The sequence below is a fragment of the Sus scrofa genome, chromosome 12 (genome assembly GCF_000003025.6).
Source record: "Sus scrofa isolate TJ Tabasco breed Duroc chromosome 12, Sscrofa11.1, whole genome shotgun sequence".
In the NCBI taxonomy this organism is placed as follows: Eukaryota; Metazoa; Chordata; class Mammalia; order Artiodactyla; family Suidae; genus Sus; species Sus scrofa.
In genome coordinates this window covers 34,858,372-34,880,018 of record NC_010454.4, presented here as the reverse complement: position 1 = coordinate 34,880,018, position 21,647 = coordinate 34,858,372, and the positions used below count along the sequence as shown (strand labels likewise).

The 21,647-nt window shown below is 51.5% G+C and overlaps 1 protein-coding gene across 1 annotated transcript in view; it reads left to right on the top strand.

Moving 5' to 3' along the window:
* The window catches only part of TEX14 (testis expressed 14, intercellular bridge forming factor), a 160,430-nt gene that overhangs the window by 95,883 nt on the left and 42,900 nt on the right, over positions 1-21,647 (top strand). Inside the window, 11 exon segments of the mRNA XM_021067278.1 lie at positions 89-254; positions 1,346-1,482; positions 3,749-3,830; positions 5,326-5,456; positions 6,466-6,579; positions 7,738-7,861; positions 9,128-9,306; positions 14,760-14,911; positions 16,068-16,280; positions 16,940-17,068; positions 18,682-19,604. Of these exon segments, the coding sequence (XP_020922937.1) occupies positions 89-254; positions 1,346-1,482; positions 3,749-3,830; positions 5,326-5,456; positions 6,466-6,579; positions 7,738-7,861; positions 9,128-9,306; positions 14,760-14,911; positions 16,068-16,280; positions 16,940-17,068; positions 18,682-19,604 (2,350 nt within the window).

The window sequence follows — 21,647 nt, the reverse complement described above, 5'->3', positions numbered from 1 at the left end:
CTGCCTTTGTGGAAAAGGAGCCCCATGTTGAAGGGGAGGACTCTTGGTGTGGACGTTCACTGTAGACCCCCCGGCCCCCCTCCCACAGCCGCTGCTTTGATGGGAGCACCCCTGTCCATGCCGCGGCCTTTTCAGGCAATCAGTGGATCCTCAGCAAACTGCTGGATGCAGGGGGCGATCTTCGACTCCACGATGAGAAGGGACGAAACCCACAGACCTGGGCTCTGGCAGCAGGGAAGGAGCACAGCACTGCGGTAAGGGGGGCCCCTCTGCAGCCACACCCAAGGCGGAGCACAGGCCTGGGAGGCAGGAAGCCCAGGGCATAGGCGGGTCCTGGGGACAGCTCTGGGCTTGTAGTGGCCTGGCCTTTGGCACTGGACACACAGACCCGGGTTGAGGCACGTTCACCAGCCGTAAAACGTCGGGCAGGTCTAGTGGACTTTTCCGGTCATCCCTTCAATGGGGACGGAGAACAGTTGTCGTTTGTCTGACCCTTAACTAGCGCTTATCATGCATCGGACGTTCTTAGTTAAATATGAACTCATTTAATCATTTTTTTTCTTTTGTCTTTTTGCCATTTCTAGGGCCGATCCCGCAGCACATGGAGGTTCCCAGGCTAGGGGTCCAATCGGAGCTGTATCTACAGGCCTACACCACAGCCACAGCAACTTGGGATCTAAGCCGCGTCTGCCACCTACACCACAGCTCACGGCAACACCGGATCCTTAACCCACTGAGCAAGGGCAGGGATCGAACCCGCAACCTCATGGTCCCTAGTCGGATTCGTTAACCACTGCGCCACGATGGGAACTCTCTTAACTCATTTAATCTTTACAACAACCCTCTCAGGACAATAACTGCCGTGTTATTGTCCCCATTTGACAGATGGGGACACTGGGGTGCACCGACAGGAGGTAACTTGTTTGCAGCCACACCCTGACAGAGCGTGTGATGTGTTTTAATGCCAGTAACCTAACAAATGTGAGGAATGAAGGGCCTGCACAGCACAGGGCGCGTGGGGGGAAGGGGGACGGGCAGAGTCCCCTCCCTCCGCTTCTCCTGCTCGTTAGCCATTTGGGCCTTGGACAGGTTGAAATACTCCTTCTGCCTCGGGTTTCTCCTCTGCTGAATGAGGGAGTTGGAGGAAATTAGTGCCAGATCATCTCCTAAAAATGGAGTCGTCTCATTGCACATCTTTAGGAAATCACTTGGACTCTTTCCTTTCCAGAGACTTCTCTGCCGGGGGCTCCTGGCTCCTCAGACGGTTCAGCTCAGACCGTTGCAGTCCCACCGAAGGAGGCCAGGGTGGCCGTTCGTCACTGACCGTCTGTGCCGTGTGTTGCAGGTGGTGGAGTTCATGCAGCGCTGTGCCGGGCACATGCAGGCCCTAATCCAGGGCTTCTCCCACGACCTCCTGAAGAAGGTTGACTCCCCTCAGCGGCTCATCTGCGGCCTGCCCCGGTTCGGGGGCCTCATGCAGGGGTGAGTGGGGTGTTCTGCCTCACGGCAGCCTTCCTGGGAGCAGCCCCACGGCATGGGCTGCCTCGGCCCCCTCCACATTGGTCCCTTCCCGCATCTGGCGCACCCAGAGGGGTGAGCTTGGAGAAGAGAGAGTGGCCACTGGAGGTTGTCAGTTGTCTGCCTGCTCGCAGGGATGTCTAGGGGAGATGAGCTCGGGGCTCCTGTGGGAAGCACCCTGTGATTCGCAGGGAAGGTGTCTTTAGGTCCGAGTACCCAGCAGAAACCCTTTCTCAGCAGAGCAGCCAGCCAGCTTTTTTTGGGGGGGTGGGCGGAGGTCATCTCTGAACTATGGAGAGCAAATTCCTGTATTACTAAGGTTGCATAAGACCACAGATGCTCAATGTAAGGTTTCTGGGCTGTTTCAAGCTGGTATAAGACTTGATGCCACCTGGGTGAGCCGCCTCCCCCGCCTGAATCGCAGCTACAGGAGGCGGGCTCCCTCCAGACCTCCCTCCGTGTTAGGGAAGTTACTTTATTATAAGTCCCCTGGGCTTTGTTGACTTAGGGTCGCTTCGTGGAGAATTCTTCCCACTTCGATTTTCTCTGACGGCATGGGCGACTAGACTGGTCACTCTCTTCACAGGCTCCCCCATCCCATTCTGTGCACATCGAGTCCTGGTTTTCCTCTCGTGACCTGGGTGGTTCTCAAGGGTGATGAGTTAACTGCTCTCCTTGCTGCCATTCTTGCCCATTTGGGTTTTTTATTTTATTTTATTTTTGTCTTTTTGTCTTTTCCATGGCCACACCTGTGGCATATGGAGGTTCCCAGGCTAGGGGTCTAATCAGAGCTGTAGCTGCCAGCCTACGCCAGAGCCACAGCAACGCAGGAACCGAGCCTCGTCTGTGACCTACACCACAGCTCACGGCAACGCCGGATCCTTAACCCACTGAGTGAGGCCAGGGATCAAACCCCAAACCTCATGGTTCCTAGTTGGATTCGTTAACCACTGAGCCATGACGGGAATTCCCATTTGGGTTCTTTACTCAGCATCCAGAATGACCTTTCCTAAAAATGGAAATCAAATTGTGCCACTCACGGGCGTTCCCATTTTGGTTCAGAGGAAACAAATCTGACTGGTATCCATGAGGACTCAGGTTCAATCCCTGGCCTCACTCAGTGGGTTGAGGATCCGACATTGCCATAAGCTGTGGTGTAGGTCGCAGGCATGGCTGGGATCTCGAGTTGCTGTGGCTGTGGTGTTGGCCGGTGATGGTCGCTCAGATTTGACCCCTAGCCTGGGAACCTCCATGTGCTTCAGGTGCAGCCCTAAAAACCAAAAAAAAAAAAAAAAAAAAAAAAAAAAAATTGTGTGATTCACTATTAAAGACCTTGTTAGGGTCTTCCCTGTGGCAGTCAGGATAAACTCCCAAATCCCTCTTTTGGCCTTGGAGCCCCTGCTTGGTCCAGCTCTTCCGTCTCTCACGCGTTCTTTCCCGCCAGCATTAGGATCTTGGCAGACCAGGTTCCTTGGAACAGGGCTGAGGCCTCGTCCCTGCTGCTGTTTTGTGACCTCAGGCCTGCAGTTTTCCCCTTTCTGACTCCATTTTTTCCATCTGTCAAATGAGAAAGTTGGACCAGATGGGCTTTATGATTCTTTCCAAAGTGAAGCATCTGTAGTTGTTATCAACTGGGGCATAATGAACCATCTCCTCAAACCTAGTGGCTTCAAACGGCAGTAAATATTTGTATCTCACACAATTTCTGGAGGTCAGGAATGATGGACTGGCCCAGCTGCGTGGTTCTGGCTCAGGACTTCTCATGAAGATGCAGTCAGGGTGCAGCGTGGGCTACAGTCATCTGGGGCTGGGGGATCCAGTTCCAAGACGGTTCATGCGCATCGCTGGCAAATTGGTGCTGGGTGTCAGGCCTGCCCATTGGGCGGCTGGCATGTCCTCGCAGCGTGGCAGGTGGCCTCCTCCAGAGCACGTGTTCCAACAGCCATCAGGGCAGAAGCCCCGGAGCTCAATCCACTCGGTCATTTCTGCAGTGTCCTGTTGGGTTTAACAGGTCAGCCCCCTCTGACCTGTGTGTGGCCACACAAGGGCATGAACAACAGGAGATGGGATCCTGGGGCCCCTCCGGGCGGGCTGTTACATCACCTGCAGTTCTGCTGTCAGGTAGTAAAGACAAAACCAACTACACATTCTGACAGCTTGGTTCAGCGTGGCCCTCTGGATATGAGTGGTTAATCCTGCCTTTTCTCCCTCTTCTTTTAAATGTTTCTAGAAACCCTAATGGCTCTCCTAACCGAATGATTAAAGCTGGAGTCGTTTCTGCCCAAAACATCTACAGCTTTGGCTTTGGAAAGGTAAGAGGTTGCCATGACAGCCAGTGTTTGCAGGACTGACGGAGGAGGCCCCCAGCGCTCGCTCCGCCCCAGGCCTCCCGACTTTGTCCGCTCCTCCTCCTTCCCTGTCCTCTCCGCAGTGTTTTTGTCCTCTTTCCTGTTTCTGCAGGACAAGCACGTCTTAGCGTTCCTGTCCTTACTGAAAAATGATGAAAACCCTGGAGAGTTCCCTGGAATGACTCTGGGCTAGATTTGGAGCATTTAGGAAATTACCTTTTAATTCCCAGCAGAGGCCCCAAACCTGTTCTCCTGAAGAGAGCTAAGACCCCGCACGTCTTAGCTGTGACTGACCTCGCCTCTCACCAGTTGATGAGCATTGTTGGAATGCCTTTCAGAAACAGAGTTTTTTTTTGTTTTGTTTTGTTTTTTAAAGGTTCTTCCCGTGTTTTTATTTTCTTTTTCAATTTTTTTTCAATTTTTTTTTCAATTTTTTTTTTTTTTTTAGTTTTCTGTCTTTTTAGGGCTGCACCCGCAGCATATGGAGGTTCCCAGGCTAGGGTTCGAATTGGAGCTACAGCTGCTGGCCTACACCACAGCCACAGAAACACAGGAGCCAAGCCGCATCTGTGACCTACACCACAGCTCACGGCAACGCCGGATCCTTAACCCACTGAGCAAGGCCAGGGATGGAACCTGCAACTTCATAGTTCCTAGTCGGATTCGCTAACCACTGAGCCACGACGGGAACTCCAGAAACTGAGATGATGATGATGATGATGATTTTTTGTCTTTTTTAGGGCCGCACGTGCAGGATATGCAGGTTCCCAGACTAGGGGTTGAATCAAAGCTGCAGCTGCCTGCCCACGCCACAGCCCCAGCCACTCTGGATCTTAGCTGCGTCTTCGACCTACACCACAGATCATAGCAATGCCGGATCCTTAACCCACCGAGTGAGGCCAGGGATCGAACCTAAGTCCTCTTGGATACTCATCGGGTTCGTTACAGCTGAGCCACAACCAAAACTCTCGAAACTGAGATTTTTACATTCAGAAATGTTTTGAGGGAAAATTGTATCTTTTGGGTCTTTGGTTCTTCCTTCAAAGAAAGGGACGGCTGGGAAATGTTGCTGGGGGGCTGGGTGATGTTTGCTGAGTCTGTCGGTTGTGCAGAGGCAGCCTTGGGTGGGGGAGAGAAATGTTGGCTTTGGCTGCACACAAGCCTGGCTTCTGTGGGGGCCTCAAGAGGTCCCCAAACCCCAGCCTGGGGCTCCTGGTAGCCATCTGAATGCTCTCCATGAGCCTCGATGTCCTCACTAGCAAAAGGGAAAGAGTTTACAACCTCGCAGGGTTTCTTGGAAGATTAAAGATAGTGGAAAGCATTGTGTCCCGTGCATAAGGGTATTCAGCAAATTGGTAAATAGCAGCTATCAACTTATTTTTAGCTGGCTGATGAGATTCTAGGGGCTTTTACTTGTTCGCTTTTCTCCCCCACATTTGAAGTTGTGCTTTGCTTTCAGTTTTATCTCACAGGGGGCACACAGCTGGCCTACCTAGGATCTCTTCCAGTAATTGGAGAAAAGGAAGTGATCCAAGCTGACGATGAGCCCACCTTCTCTTTCTTCAGTGGCCCCTACATGGTCATGACCAAGTAAGTGGCAGCTGGCCAGTGGGAGGTCGGATTTAGTCCCCCGGGAAAGATGGACTTTGTGTGACTTGCTTGTGTGTGTGAAGGATTTCTGTGCAAACACAAGGGCACACTGGAGAGCAGATGTCTAAGTCAGGGTTTCTCAAACTCGGACACATGGACATTTTTGTTATCCTTTGTCGCGGGGGCAGTCGCGTGCCTCGTGGGGTGTTTAGGAGTGCCCCTGGTCTCTGCTCACTGGACGCCAGCCGCAGCTCTGACGCCCGCACCGCCAGCCCCCTGCATGTGTGACTGTGACCCTTCCTGGTAGTAAAATGTGTACAGACATGGCCAGATGGGCCCCTGGTGTGAACCACTGCTCCGAAAGATGACTCTTGACAGTTTCAAGTTCTTTGCTCTCTTGCTGGCCTGACTGTCTGGCTTCTGACACAGATCAGTGGGTATCAAAGCCCCCCAGGCATCAGCTGATGGCTGTCACCAGCCCGAGGCAGCTGAGGCGGCAGTAGTAGGACTTGGCTTCGCCTGCAGGGTCCGGGGAAATGTCCTGGCCGGGGTCTCTTGGCTATTTCTTCCCCGCTTTTTTCCAAAAAGGCCTCTGCCGACTCACAAGGCTCTGTGTCCCCCGCAGATAGGCTTCGTGTTTTCCTGCCCATGCCACAGATTTGTCATCAGATCCCCTCTTCTTCTGTCCACTGCTGTGGCCTTCACCCGTGTCATCGCTGGCCCTCCCCAAGGCTGGCCGCCTAACGGGTCTCTCATTCTCCAGACCCCTGGCCCCGCCTTCCCCTTACTGCTGGTACCGTTGTCTTTCTAAGTAAAATACAAACCTGATCAAATCACTCCCTCCTGTAAATCCTTTAGTGATGTCCTGCCACCTGTACTAAGTTCCCTGGGGCGAGGACAGATTCTGCTTTACAGAATCTGTGTAGACACTGCTTCTCGGATCTCTGGCTGGAGCGTTCCTTGCCGAAGAAGCGGCTGCTCACTCCCCTCTGCTCCTCCTCCCCACCAGCCTGGTGTGGAATGGGAGCCGGGTCACTGTGAAGGAGCTGCAGCTCCCCTCCCGCCTGCCCTGCAGCAGGCTTCGGCTGGCCGACTTGGTGATTGCAGAGCAAGAGCACAGCAGGTGAGCAGAAAACCCAGGGCCTTCACGCCCGCCAGCCCGCCAAGCCCGGGTCTCTTTACAGACCAGGGTCAGGGCTGCGCAGGGCTGTCCCCGCAGCCTCAGTGCTTCCTCATCGTTGGTGGATTTGAGTTCCCCGGGCTGCCAAGAAAGGGAAAGGATTCATGAGTAGCCTGAGGGGTGGGGGGGATTGGGGGGCTCAATTCTGCCAGCTGATTGACTCCCCAAAACACGTCTCTGAGGTCCAGCTTTCAGGCCTGGTGGCCCGCCTCCTTTGGGGGCCTGTGCCCATCAGGACAGCCGTCCCGGGACATCTTGGGTAGAGCGTGGCTCTGCTTGAGATCCGTGTCTCTCCTGGGAGGACACGCCCATGGGTCTCGGTCCCTCACGTTCCCCGCAGCTGCTGCGCCAGGAGCTGCAGTCTCGGTTTCCTGCCGGTACTGCTGAGGCCTTGGCCTGGACTGTGGCTCACTGAGGTCTCTCCTGAGAAGGTCCGCCACCTCCTGTAAGGCCAAACCCTTCCTTCTGGGGAGATCAGCCTGAAGGGCCCCGAGGAGGCTGGAAGGGCTCTTAGCCAAGGCCTGGATTCTGATGGGAGACAGTCGGGTGTGTGACCCTGGGCGAGTTCCTGACATCTCCCTGCCCGACTTTGGTTTTATCGTCTTTTTTTTTTTTTTTTTTTTTGGTCTTTTTAGGGCCGCACCCCCAGCATATGGAGGTTCCCAGGCTAGGGGTCGGAACGGTAGCCACCAGCCTACATCACAGGTCACAGCAACACCGGATCTTTAACCCACTGAGCAAGGTCAAGGATCTAACCCATGTCCTCTTGGATGCTCGTCAGGTTTGCAAACCGCTGAGCTACGTCGGGAACTCCCTGGTTTCTTTAAGAGGAGTAGTGATAGCTTTCTTGCTGCTGGTTAGGATCCCAGTTGCCTTGCTCCGTAGCTCTTGGTGCCGTTGCCTGGATGACCCTGAGCCCTCAGGTGCTGATCAGTGCAAGGCCAAGGGTTCCACCCCATCCTGCTTTCTCAGAAAAACACTGTGTGCAAATAGTATTTGTTTGGAATGTGTTCAAGGGGGCCGAGAAGAAAGGCAAACCACCCATGTTTTCATCCGAGCCCCTTTCTCTCAGCCTCATCTGAAGCTTCTTTTCCCCTCCAGCAAGTTGCGGCATCCACATCTGCTGCAACTGATGGCCGTGTGCCTTTCCCCGGACCTAGAGAAGACCCGCCTCGTGTACGAGCGCATCACCATTGGCACGCTGTTCGGGGTCCTCCATGAGCGGGTACGTGGCTCTTTCCGTGGATTTTCCCCTCTGCCCTCCCCAGCCCTCCCTTCCTCCCTCTTCTTTCTCCCCCAGCGGTAGAGTTCCCATTTGTGCAGGCATGGAAGAGAAATCTCTTCATTCTTTCTTTGTCTTTTTGTATTTTCTAGGGCCACTCCCGAGGCATATGGAGATTCCCAGGCTAAGGGTCCAATCGGAGCTGTAGCTGCTGGCCTACACCACAGCCACAGTAACGCAGGATCTGAGCCGTGTCTGCAACCTACACCACAGCTCACAGCAACACCAGATCCTCAACCCACTGAGCAAGGCCAGGGATCGAACCCACAACCTCATGGTTCCAGTCGGATTCGTTAACCACTAAGCCATGACGGGAACTCCGAAATCTCTGCATTCTTTACCTGGGGGGAGGGGCTGTGTTGAAGGCTGATAAGCACGTTGGAACTAGCGTGATTTTATTATTGTTAGTCTTGCTTCTTTATTAGACATCTAAGAGCTCAGTAGACCTGGAAAACACAGCCACGCTTTTAGCTCCCTGTAATCAAACAGGCGCTGGCCTTATTTCCCTGTATTTTCACTGGTGCCCTGCAGGGCCTTTGCTGTAGAGGGAGGTTTATTTATGTGCAAGCCTTTATTCGTCCGCTCTCACTTTTCAGTTTTCCTGGGGAGATGTCCCTGGCCCACGGACAGCCTGGGAAATATGCTTTGGGCTGAGATGTGGCTTCAGAGACATCCTGAAAGATTTGTTTTTCTTCCTCCATGACTTTGTTCTAAAGCCCCTGGGCAGGAGTGAGAAGAGATTCTTCAGGAAGGGCCCTTCTTGGGGGCTGGTCACTCCTCCTGCCTGAGCACCCCGCGCCCCCGTTAGTGCTCTAGTTCCCTTTCCTCTCCTTGGGTGAGGTCCTTAACTTAAAATGCCACTTCTGGGAGTTCCCGTTGTGGCTCAGCAGTAATGAACCCAACTAGTATCCATGAGGATGTGGTTTCAATCCCTGGCCTTGGTCAGTGGGTCGGGGATCCAGCCTTGCTGTGAGCTGTGGTGTCGGTCGCAGATGCGGCTCGGATCCTGCGTTGCTGTGGCTGTGGTGTAGGCCAGCAGCTGTTGTTCCGATTCGACCCCTAGCCTGGGAACCTTCATATGCTGCGGGTGCAGCCCTCAAAAGACAAAAGACAAAAAAAGAAAAAAAAGAAAAAGACTCTGGAACAAAAAGCCCTCTGCAGCGTGGGGCCCAGTCCCCTTTGTTCTGACCTTTGCCCCCTTGCTTGCAGCGATCCCAGTTCCCTGTGCTGCACATGGAGGTGATCGTGCACCTGCTGCTCCAGGTCTCAGACGCCCTGAGATACCTGCATTCTCGGGGCTTTATCCACCGTTCCCTCAGCTCCTATGCCATCCACATCGTCTCCACAGGGGAAGTGAGGCTGACCAACCTGGAGTACATGGTGGAAAGGTGGGTGCACCTCCATCAGGACTTCCAAACAGGGTCTCCCTGGGGGTGCTTTGCTGGAGAGAGAGAATCTGGTCTGGGCAGGACTCCTCCCTGGTGGGCTGAACTGTCTATCAGGGAAGCAGGTTTCCCAAATGCCTCGCCCTGTCTGCCAAAGTTAGAGGGACTTTGGGGGAAGTTGTTTCTGTTCAGGACATTCTCATTTGATTTATTTATTCATTTATTTTTAATTTTTTGTTTGAGGTTCCCAGCCTAGGGGTCGAATTGGAACTACAGCTGCCAGCCTACACCACAGCTCACAGCAATGCTGGATCTAACCCACCGAGCGAGGGCAGGGATCGAACCTGCATCCTCATGGATGCTAGTCAGATTTGTTTCCGCTGAGCCACGACGGGAATTCTGGACATTCTCATTTTATTATTTATTTATTTATTTATTTATTTATTTATTTGTCTTTTTGCTATTTCTGGGGCCGCTCCCACGGTATATGGAGGTTCCCAGGCTAGGGGTCCAATTGGAGCTGTAGCCACCAGCCTACACCAGAGCCACAGCAACGCGGGATCCGAGCCGCGTCTGCAACCTACACCACAGCTCACGGCAACACTGGATCCTTAACTCACTGAGCGAGGTCAGGGACCAAACCCGCAACCTCATGGTTCCTAGTCGGATTTGTTAACCATTGCGCCATGACGGGAACTTCTGGACATTCTCATTTTAATAAACATTTAACAAGCATGAGCATATATTAGCCAGCATGTGTAAATTTTCAAAATTTTCAGTGATGTCATGCAGCGGAGGTGTTTCTGACTCATGTGTGTGGGTGTGGTGGTGGTGAGGGGACGTTCATTCACTGCGTTCCTCTGCTTTGTGGCTCCACCGTCCCCCAGGCTTCAGCCCCTCGCTGTGTCCTCCGCATCGCTGGTCAACGAGCAAGAGAAGGCATGGAGGGACCCATGGTGGGGTTTAGGGACCACCTGAAGTGAGTGTATCACTGCTTCCCACTTGGCAGTGGCCAGAGCCCAATCACCTCTTCTCTGCAGGGAGGCTGGGAAAGGCCCCATAGCTGTGTCCCCTGGAAGGAGAGAGACGTGAAGGCTGCTGGTGAGCCTTTTGACCATTAGGTCCTGCCTGTGTGGGCTGGGCTGGTTCAGGTGTCGGTGGATGGGCTTCATCTCCCATTTGGCAGGAGTCAGAGTCCTCCCTGCAGCTGAGGGCTGGCCCTGTCTCCTGCCTCCCGGCTGCCCCCTCGTGCTTCCTCACAGTCATCCACAGAGCTGAGCCTCAGGCCCAGGGCTGATCCTGAGCTGTTGTGGGGCGGCAGCCACAGGCAGACCCCAGCTTAGATCTGTTTACCTCCGCTTCCCCTTGTCCTCGCCCGCCACCCGGCACCGTCACCGGAGCTTTGTTTCTGAGCCTCTCAGCAGGTCTTTGCTTCTTACCTCTCTCACTACATGAAAAGCCCTGCAAGGGCAGGCGTTTCTGTTTTGCCTGCTGCCATATCTCAGACACCTGGAACAGGCCTCCACACGGCAGGAGCGCCGCGTGGTTTTTAAGTGAACGAAGTGGAAAGACTCACGTCCCCGGCCCTGTGGGCCGCTTGCTGTCTGCCTGGAGAGGGGAGCAGGGGCCAGGCCTTGTGGGCCTTGGGGAAGACTTTGAATTTAATCCTAAGAACACCATTTGAGCAGAATGATGTCCGGGCTTACTTACGGGTTAAGAAGATCCCCCTCGCTCCTGCATATGGGGAAGGGGCTGTGCTGGGACACGAGAGAAGCAGAGAAGCCGTTAGGGGGTGACCGGGGCAGTTTTCCACGTGGGAGCCGTGGAGGCCAGACCACAATTGCCCTCAGGTCTGGTTCTTCCTCAATGCCAGTGGCTCCCGTCGCCTGTAAGATTAAGTCCTGGCACTTTGCAGAGTGAGAAGCTTTCCTGGGTGGGCTCTGCCCACAGTGTCAACCTCTTGGCTCCTGGTCTGCCTGGCCACGTGAAGGCACTCTCAGTCCGTGCCATTTCCTGTTGCTGCTCCTCCTTGCGTCTGGAATACCACCCCCCTCCCCCGCCGCCACCACCGATGTTTATCCTTTTAAACTCAATCCCAATGCAGCCTCCCACCACACCCCACGAAGCCTACGCTGAAGTCCCCTCCCTGCATCCCTAAGCATATCTCACTGCCCTGCCGTCCAGTGTGTCTGCTCCACCAGATGGCGAGCTTGTTCACCTTCAGCCCCCAGCTCAGGGCCTGCCACACGGGAAGTGCTCAGGGAGCATTCGAGGTGAATGCATGAGTCTAGCTGAAGGGAAAACTTTGTCAGTTTGGCCATGGGTTCAGGAGCAGTCTAAAGGGTTTGGCCATTCAAAAGGGTGGCAACGGGCCCAAGTTGTTTGCCAGTGATGCAGCGCCATCTGTTGTTGACTTGGAGGTATAACAGTCTCTTTGACTTGAGTTCTCCAATAGAAATGTCAGTCCTGGAGTGAAATGGCGCTGTGGAGATGGCCAGGCCCACACCTGTCCCCTGGAGATGAGGGAACAGGCGCCCAGAGAGTTGAAGAGATGGTCTGAAGTTAGCCAGGTGTGGCTGGAATAAGTGGTAGAGGATGTCTCCTGGCTGTAGAGGCAGGATGGATTGGAGATTGAAGGTAGAAAGTCCAGCCAGGAGGCCACAGGGCAGGGCCTGGTGGTGACCAAGGAACCAAAATAGAAGGGAAAGATATGAGATGCCCCGAGAAACTGGAGTTCACACACTGGCTAGGTGAGGGGCTGCAAGGTAACTGGGCTGGAAGGTGTGACTTATTTTGAGCTTGTGGCCCTCAGAATGGAACTTTGGGCAGTAACGTTCATCAACAACATTTAACAGCTGACAACATGAGTCGATTATCCAAGAATCCAAAAGAGCTGTCAATTCCACATTTATTTTTGGTCATACTCGATTTGGACAGGTCCAGTTGTTTAATATCATCGTCAAGGGTAGTCTCTTGGTGTAAAAATGGTACAGCTGTTTCTCCTGTTGCTCAGCTCCTTCTTAATGGAATCTTTAGAGTTGGAATTGACCTTGCAAGTGGTATCACATAGCCGTAGCCAAATGTAATTTTAAGGATGTCAAACCTGAAGCCCAGAAAGAAACTACCCCAGAATCACAGCCAGGAAAGAAGCCCCCTTCCTGCACCCCACTAGCTTTAACAGAGAAGGAAGAGGGCTTGCAAGAGAAGAAGGTGAATGAAAGTAGAAGAGAAAGGATATAAATCCTGGTTTTAAGTGACTTGTCCCTTTAGGCAGCCTGCGAGGCCTGAGAAGGTCGACGAGTGTCTCCCTTGGACAGTCGCCCCGCAGTGCGAAGAGACAGACAGGTAGGCGAGGTCCTCAGAATGTGTCTCTGACAATAAAACACTCCGTGGCTTTTCCTGTGATACTCATATGATGTTTGCGTGTGTAGCCACACTGTTCACATGTCTCTAGCCACACCTGCCTGTTTAGCAGTACAACTAAAGGTTGTAAAAATACCAGCTGTCATATCTTCATGGCTTCCTGAACTCACTGCCATCTATCAAAATTTCTGTTGCAAGAAATATTACTTAGGCAAGTTTGGTCTAAGTCTGAGGAGTCCATCCCATCCTCTAAAAGCTTTCCTTGGCCAGCAACAAGAACTTCTGGTTACCTGCTTTTTATTTTACTTATTTATTTTGTCTTTTTGCCATTTCTTGGTCCACTTCTGCGGCATATGGAGGTTCCCAGGCTAGGGGTCCAATCAGAGCTGTAGCCGCCGGCCTTACACCGCAGCCACAGCAACATGGGATCTGAACCGCGTCTGCAACCTACACCACAGCTCATGGCAACGCCGGACCGTTAACCCACTGAGCAAGGCCAGGGACTGAACCCGCAACCTCATGGTTCCTTGTCGGATGTGTTAACCACTGTGCCACAACGGGAACTCCATCCTGCTTTTTAAAAACTTCATTCAAGCAGCAGTCACCCCATATTTGGCAGACACTTACCATGATGTCCATATCTATTCCTCACTCGCTTGGTGCTTTACAGCTCGTGGAGTGTTTCCATGGGCGTGATCTCATTTGATGCTCGTGACAGCTGTAGGCAGAGTCAGTGCTGCTTTCACCCTGACGGCTCTCCTTGGTCCAGGAGACATTTACAACACTCTGACTTAGTTCTCAAGGAGCCTGCTTGGGAAGTCGAGTTATTCAAGCAAATTCGTGAACCCTTTGGGTGCTTATTCCCAAGAGGGCAGAGCTCAGAAAAGAGGCAATCATGGGGAGTTGGAAGTCCCAGAAGGCTTTGATAAAGCAGGTGGGGCTTTGAGGGGACTCTTGAGAGAGTGAGTCCTAGGTTCATTTATTCAAAAATAAGCATTGGAGTTCCCTGGTGGTGCAGCAGGTTAAGGATCTGGCATCGTCACTGCTATGGCATGGGTTTCATCCCTGGCCTGGGAACTTCCACATGCCACGGCCATGTCCAAAAAAGAAAAAAAAAAGTAAGCATTGAGGCCTTGGTGTAAGGTTAGAGGTATAGTGATATAGGAGACCTACCCCCATGGAGCTGACTTTGGTGAAGGGGAGACAAATTATAAACAATAAATCAAAGAACAAGAAATTCAGATAAGTGCTCTGAAGCCAATAAAATGAGACTATTTCCTTTATTTATTTATTTTTAATTAATTAATTTTTTGGCCTCGCCCATGGCAGGCAGTAGTTCTGGGGACAGGAAGTGAACCCGCACCACAGCAGTGACCTGAGCCACTGCAGTAAGGACACCAGATCTTTAACCCACTGTGCCGCCAGAGGGAACTCCCTAAATGACGTTTCTTTAGATTAGGTGGCCAGGAAAGGCCTCTCTGAGGAGGTGATTTTTGAGCTGGTACTTTAGTTACAAGAACCATCCAGTTACTCGAGGATCTGTGGGCAGAGCACGCCACGCAGAAGAAGCCACCAGTGCAGAGACCTAAAGTAGTGACGTCCTTGGCCTGTTGGAGAAACTGAAAGAGGGCCTTGTGGCTTTAGAGGAGTGAGTGAGCAGGCGAGAGTGGCCAGATGAGGTGGGACTAGGGTGGGGATGGGGTGGGCAGGCCCAACTCATTGCAGGAGTTGGAACAGCAGGCAGTGTGGGTTTCTAGAAGCTCAGAAAGGCTGTCAGTCTTCAGAGGCCAATGTTTCAGCCATGTGTGGTGTGGTGATCACGATGGTCCTTTAAGAAATGAGCCCTTCAGAGTTCCCGTCGTGGCGCAGTGGAAGCAAATCCGACTAGGAACCACGAGGTTGTGGGTTCGATCCCTGGCCTCGCTCAGTGGGTTAAGGATCTGGCATTGCTGTGACTGTAGTGTAGGCTGGCAACTACAGCTCCAATTGGACCCCTAGCCTGTGAACCTCCGTATGCCCCACGGGTATGGCCTTCAAAAGACAAAAAGACAAAAACCAAAAACACAAGCCCTTCCTTGTGTTTGCTTCTGCAGCCAGGACAGAGGGGTACACAGGGACCTGACTCGAATACCCCTCCCCACCCAGCTGTACAACTGGGCTGCCCCGGAGGTGATCTTACAGAAGGCAGCTACAGTGAAGTCGGACATCTACAGCTTTTCTGTGATCATACAGGAGATTTTAACAGGTGGGTCAAAGCACACGGACGGTGACCAAGTCCCTGTTCTTAGGCTGGACCCCCCCCAACCAAAGGTTACTTAGTATGGTGAAAATACAGGACCCAGGGGAAAAAAAAGTCTTTTTAAAGGAAACCTCTTTGTGTTTATGGAAGATATAAGATGATCTCGCAGAAATTTTTCTCTCTTAAACTGTTCTTTAAGACTCAGCAGAGCCTGCCTATCAGCTTGTCAGTGGTTATGCGTCTAATCCAAGCCACATTTCTTATTTTATTTCATTTTACTTTATTTTATTTATTTTTTGTCATTTCTAGGGCCGCTCCCGCGGCATATGGAGGTTCCCAGGCTAGGGGTCTTATCAGAGCTGTAGCCGCTGGCCTTCGCCACAGCCACAACAACACGGGATCCGAACCTCGTCTGCAGCCTACACCACAGCTCACAGCAATGCCGGATCCTTAACCCACTGAGCAGGGCCAGGGATTGAATCTGCATCCTCATGGTTGCTAGTTGGATTTGTTTCCACTGAGCCATGATGAGAACTCCCCAAGCCACATTTTTAAACTGAAGATTGCCGTCAGTGCTTAGGGGTCCATATGATTTTGCTGCTTAAGAACTTGTAAATGAGGGGGAGAGACTGGCTTTTGAGAAATAAACCATGAAATCAGACACACCCAGGGTCCAGTGTATGGATAAGCAGTGTCGCTTAAAAGACACAGAAGCCCCTCCAAACATGTAGGACGCTAATGGGAAGGAAGTGGCCACATCCCTGAAGACAGAAGGACTTCTTCAGGAGAAGGACACACACACACACACATACCACATCCACCAAGGGGCTGAGAATCGGCCCCCACTTATCAGTGGCTACAGTCTCAGAGCCAGAGCCACCCTTCCATGACATGAATGCATTGGGCAAGTCAGTCTGACACCAAGAAACATCCCCTTGTGGTCCTCAGGTCTGCCAGCAGGGAGTCCATACCTGCTTGAGCCTGACACTGCTTTTTCCTGTCTTGGTGGCAGAGAATGCCCTGTTAAATGGGTCAAGTGGCCTTTCCTTTGTTATTGGGCATCAGGTAGTTTTTCTACAGAGAGACATGAATTTTAAAGAAGTTGAGCGGCTTGAGAAAGGTTAGCCAATTTCATCCGATTTCTTAATGTCTCTCCTTCCAGACAGCATACCCTGGGATGGCTTAGATGGCTCAGTTATTAAAGAAACCATTGTCTTGGGAAGTTGTTTAGAAGCAGATGTCAGGCTTCCGAAACCTTACTACGATATTGTTAAGTCAGGCATCCAGGTCAAGCAGAAAGACCGAACCATGAACCTTCAAGATATCCAGTATATTCTGAAGAATGACCTAAAGGTAAGCTCTCCAGGTGTTAGGAGTTTATCTCTGCTTAGCGCTCTCAGGGGAGCAGGGAGCTAGAGGCCAGGAAGAAGCCGGAGACCAAGTCGTAAGAAGTTTTGGAAATCCTCATTTCATGCCCCCCTTTCTGTGTTCCCGAGAAAAGCCTAACTGCCTGACTTGGTGAGGGCATGAGGAACTGCGGAGGGGAGCTGGGGAGGCCCGGACTTTGACGGGGTACTGTGTAGGCACACAGCATGATCCAAGGAACCGCTGCTATTGTTACTACTTTCTAAATATTGGTAATTACAATGCATTCATTTATTAGGACCACAGTCTTCTCAACAGGAGTAACAGGGAGTTTATTTGATATCTAGATATGTTTCTTTCTTTCTTTTTTTTGGTCTTTTTTTAGGGCCGCCCCCCAACGGCATATGGAGGTTCCCAGGCTAGGGGTCTAATCGGAGCTGTAGCCACCGACCTACACCACAGCTCACGGCAATACCAGATCATTAACCCACTGAGCAAGGTCAGGGATCAAACCTGCTGGTCCCCATGGATGCTAGTCGGGTTCATTAACTGCTGAGCCATGATGGGAACCCCCAGATATGTTTCTAAAACCCCAGTGAAATTCAGGTGATTGCAAACATGTCCTTGAAAACATTTCCCCTTGTTACAGGATATTATTGGGCCAGAGAGCTCAGCCAGCCGAGAGCCCCGGGGCACAGAGATATGAACTCCATCCTGACGTCAGTGTCTATCTAGGACTGACTGCAGAACATCCAAAAGAGACCCCCGACTTGGAAATAAAAGAGCTGAAGGAAACAGGTATGGCCTGAACCCACAGATTTTGAAACGAGTGTGTTCTGAGAGTCACTAACTGCGACTAATCGGGTCCTCCAAACTAACCCATGACTTACCCGGGGAAAGTAGATGCCTTAGAAGAAAATCAAGGTCCTTAATTTTTTTCTTTTTCTTTTTAGGGCGGCACGTGTGGCATATGGAAGTTCCCAAGCTAGGGGTGGAATTGGAGCTGCAGCTGCCGCCCTATGCCACAGCCACAGCCACACCAGATCCTCAACCCACTGAGCGAGGCCAAGGATCATCCAAACCCGAATCCTCATGGGTACTAGTCGGGTTCTCAACACTGAGCCACAGTGGGAACTCCAAGGTCCTTAAAATTATTAAGTTAAACTTTTTGGGCTTCATATACACCTTGATTGGATCCAACACTGTGCAGTAACAATTCTACTATGATTTAGGAATATATCTAATTGCTTCACAAATGAAAATGGTGATTTTTTAAAAAAAAATTTAAAACTATTATCTGCTCATTATAGAAAAATTGAAACCATACCAAGAAGGAAATTGCTTAACATTTTAATTCCTCAGAAATAATTTGCTAGCATTTTGGTGTTTGCTTCCAGCCTTTTCTCTTTCCTTTTTTTTTTTTTTTCGTTGTCCTTTTAGGTCCTCACCCATGGCATATGGAGGTTCCCAGGCTAGGGGTCAACTTGGAGCTGTAACTGCCAGTCTACAACACAGCTGCAGCAACATGTTATCTGAGCTTCGTCTGTGACCTACACCACAGCTCATGGCAATGACGGATCCTTAACCCACCGAGCGAGGCCAGGGATCAAACTTGTGTGCTCCTGGATTCGTTTCCTCTGAGCCAAAATGGGAACTCCTCCTTCCAACCTTTTTTCCAAAGCCTTACTGCATTTTAGTATACCTGGGAACTCAGGGCTGGAAAGGACCTTGCAGTCACCTGACATAACGCTGTCATATTCCAGATAGTTTCAGAGAGGTTGTGGCTTACTCAGGATTCCAGACTTTTCATACAGCTGGAACCCAGGCCTTCGGATTCTGGCCAGTGACAATTCTCTGACTCTGGACAGGGCTGGAGGTCTCCACAATGGCCCTCCAAGCTCTCATTACTTTGGCTCCTCCGTCCAATTCTCGAGCTGTGCACAATCGACCAGGGGTGGTGGGTAGTCAGACCTGGTGTTATTTGTTGAGGTATTATCTCTTCATGGTGCAGTGGCTTCTTGGGCAGTGACTCAGCTCCTTTTATCAGATGCTCACAAATAGCATAACTTTAACTGACGTGAATGTTCAAACACTTCTGTGTGTAAAGAGAGTATGAATTTTGTCTTAAGATCCAAGGGCTTGTAATTTGCCTGTCCTGACAGTTATGCTTGTTTTGAGCATACTCTAACTTAAGCTTAGAACATTTCTTCCAGGCTCTGATCCCTCCCCGACTTTCTCCCTCCACCCATGTCAAAATAGTTACCCTCTCACCCTCCGTGAGTGTCCCTGGTAGTCCCCCTCCCTGGAAAGGGAGCGGCAATATAAAAAGCTGCTTCCTGGTGCTTGTGCCACTCAAACAACAAGCCGAGGCTGCCATCACTTAGTCAGCTGCGTGTGGCTGTTCCCAACAGGTAATCAGCTTCATTCACCAAGGAGTCACTCTTCTCCCACCAAGAAAGCAACACCAGAGCCTCAGGTCCCAGATCCAGGTCCGGTGGCCCTGGGGACCCAGAACCAAGACGCTGCATCTCCTGCTTGCCCTGCGATGGAAGAGTCCAGGAGTCCCAGCCCAGATCAGATGAGCCTCTGCAGCTTTGAAATCAATGAAATCTACTCGGGCTGCCTGGACACGGATGAGGACAAAGAGGAAGAGCCCCCAGGAGCCAGTTCCTCTCCCGAGGGGTCCAGACCAAAGCAGATAGATGAACTGAAGTCCCTGGAGGAAGAGCTGGAAAAGATGGAGAGCGAGGCATGCTGTTTTTGTGACGAGGACGAAAACTCTTCGGAAGCGGACGCCGAGCTCTGCTTTGAGGACTGGGACGGCCAGAAGGGTTCGCTTTATTTGCCCTCCCTGCCGGAGCCAGCCAGAGGCACCAAGGGCAACGCGAGCAGCAGGTCCATGACCGAGGAGCACATCAGTAAGTGTGTGCTGAATCTAAAGATTTCACAGACCCTGATGCACCAGAATGCCGACCTGTTGGGGAAGATCCAACAGAAACTGGGTAAGATTGAGGTGATACAGAAGGAGCAGGAGGAGCGCTGGTCTTTGTGGGCTTCAAGAGAGTTTGTAAATGTCCATGACTTACCTTTAGCGGTGGGCCCCCCAGCTTCAAGCTATGTTCCCCCCCTTGTGCAGCTGCCAGGGGGCCAGCAGCCAGACACTGGGGGCAGCTGCCCGACCCGGGCAAGGTCTCCAAGAACAGCGAGAGACTTTCGAGGAGGACATTTTGGCAAGAGGTCCAAGAAAAGAAGCAGCTGTGGCTGGACCCCTTTCACCCCTTCCCCCCTCGTCACTGAAGAAGGCACTTGGGATCCATCAGACAAGGGCCATCAGGTAAGGCTGAGACATGGGGGCAGGGCAGCCTGAGCAGGATCTGGAGCCGGGTTCAGCAGCGCCCCTAACCTGCCTGCAAGGACGGACATCACCCCAGCCCTCTCATGGTGGGGTCCTCTTGGCTTTGGGGAATAAGGCCTCTAGGCTGGAACTCCAAGCTGGTTGCTCTTCGCCTCCTATGTCAAACCCAGCACACAGCCCACGTCCTTCTCTGTGAGGTCTGCACACCATGTTGAGCTGCTGTTTTATAGGTCACAATAATCAAGCATGGACAATTTTGTATTGTTCAGCTCACCAAATATGGTATCTTGGGAAGGTATTAATCTCCGTTCTAAACTACTTTTTTTTTTTTTTTAACAAAAAAAGTTCTCTTTTTAAAAATTTTTATTTATTGTCTTTTTAGGGCCCCACCCGGGGCATATGGAGGTTCCCAGGCTAGGGGTTCAATTGAGCTGCAGCCACCGGCCTGTGCCAGAGCCACAGCAACTCAGGATCCGAGCCATGTCTGCAATCCACACCACAGCTCACGGCAACGCATATCCTTAACCCGCTGAGCAAGGCCAGGGATCGAACCTGCAACCTCATGGTTCCTAGTCGGATTTGTTAACCACTGAGCCACGATGGGAACTCCTAAACTGCTTTTTAATTCACTCATTCACTTATTCATTGAACATTTATAGAGCCAGGGCCATTTATTAGAGCCCAGAAATCAATGATGAATGAGCCACAAGCTCTACCATGAGTAGCTCAGGCACCCATCGAGGGCAGAGGCACTTGGTGGTTAAAGAAGATGCTTCAGAGGGTGTAAGAAACGTGGGCTGAAGAGTTGAAGAGTGCTTCCTCCATGAGCGGCTGCTTTTTTTTTTTTTTTTTTGTCTTTTTGCTATTTTTTTGGGCCGCTTCTGCGGCATATGGAGGTTCCCAGGCTAGGGGTCGAATCGGAGCTGTAGCTGCCAGCCTACGCCGGAGCCACAGTAACACGGGATCCGAGCCGCGTCTGCAACCTACACCACAGCTCACGGCAACGCCGGATCGTTAACCCACTGAGCGAGGGCAGGGATTGAACCTGCAACCTCATGGTTTCTAGTCGGATTCATTAACCACCGTGCCACAACGGGAACTCCATTAAATGATTTTTATTTTTTCCATCGTAGCTGATTTTACAGTGTTCTGTCGGTTTCCTACTGTACAGCAAGGTGACCCGGTCACACATAAAAGTATTTGTTCTTTTTCTCACATTATCATGCTCCATCATAAGTGACCAGATATAGTCACTTATCCATTCCAAAGGCAATAGTTTGCATCTACTAACCCCAGATTCCCAGTCCATCCCACTCCCTCCATGGGCTTCTGGAGGACAGGTCATTCATTCTGTGTCCCCACACCTGGAAGGGGGCCTAGCACATAGAAGGTTCTTGATAGTGGTCGGTCATTGGGGGGAATGAATAAATGAATGAATTTGAACAGGTTCACACACAGAGCTCTGGCTGCCTCTTGAATCAGAATTTTATTTTATTTTTTTATTTTTCATTTTTTTGTCTTTTTAGGGTCACTCACATGGCGTATGGAGGTTCCCAGGCTAGGGGTCGAATTAGAGCTATAGCCACAGGCTTATACCACACACACAGCAACTTGGGATCCGAGCCAAGTCAGTGACCTACACTGCAGCTTGTGGCAATGCCGGATCCTTAACCCACTGAGCGGGGCCAGGTGTTGACACCTGGCCTCGTTAACCACTGAGCCACGATGGGAACTCCGTGGGTTTTCTTATTGTTTTAAAACCCACCACTTGCAGGAGTTCCCATTGTGGTGCAGTGGAAATGAATCCAACTGGGAACCATGAGGTTGCGGGTTTGATCCCTGGCCTAGCTCAGTGAGTTGAGGATCTGGTGTTGGCATGAGCTGTGATATAGGTCACAGATGTAGCTCGGATCCTGTGTTGCTTTGGCTGTGGTGTAGGCCAGTAGCTGCAGCTCTGATTTGACCCTTAGCCTGGGAATCTCCATATGCCATGGGTGCAGCCCTAAAAAGCATTAAAAAAAA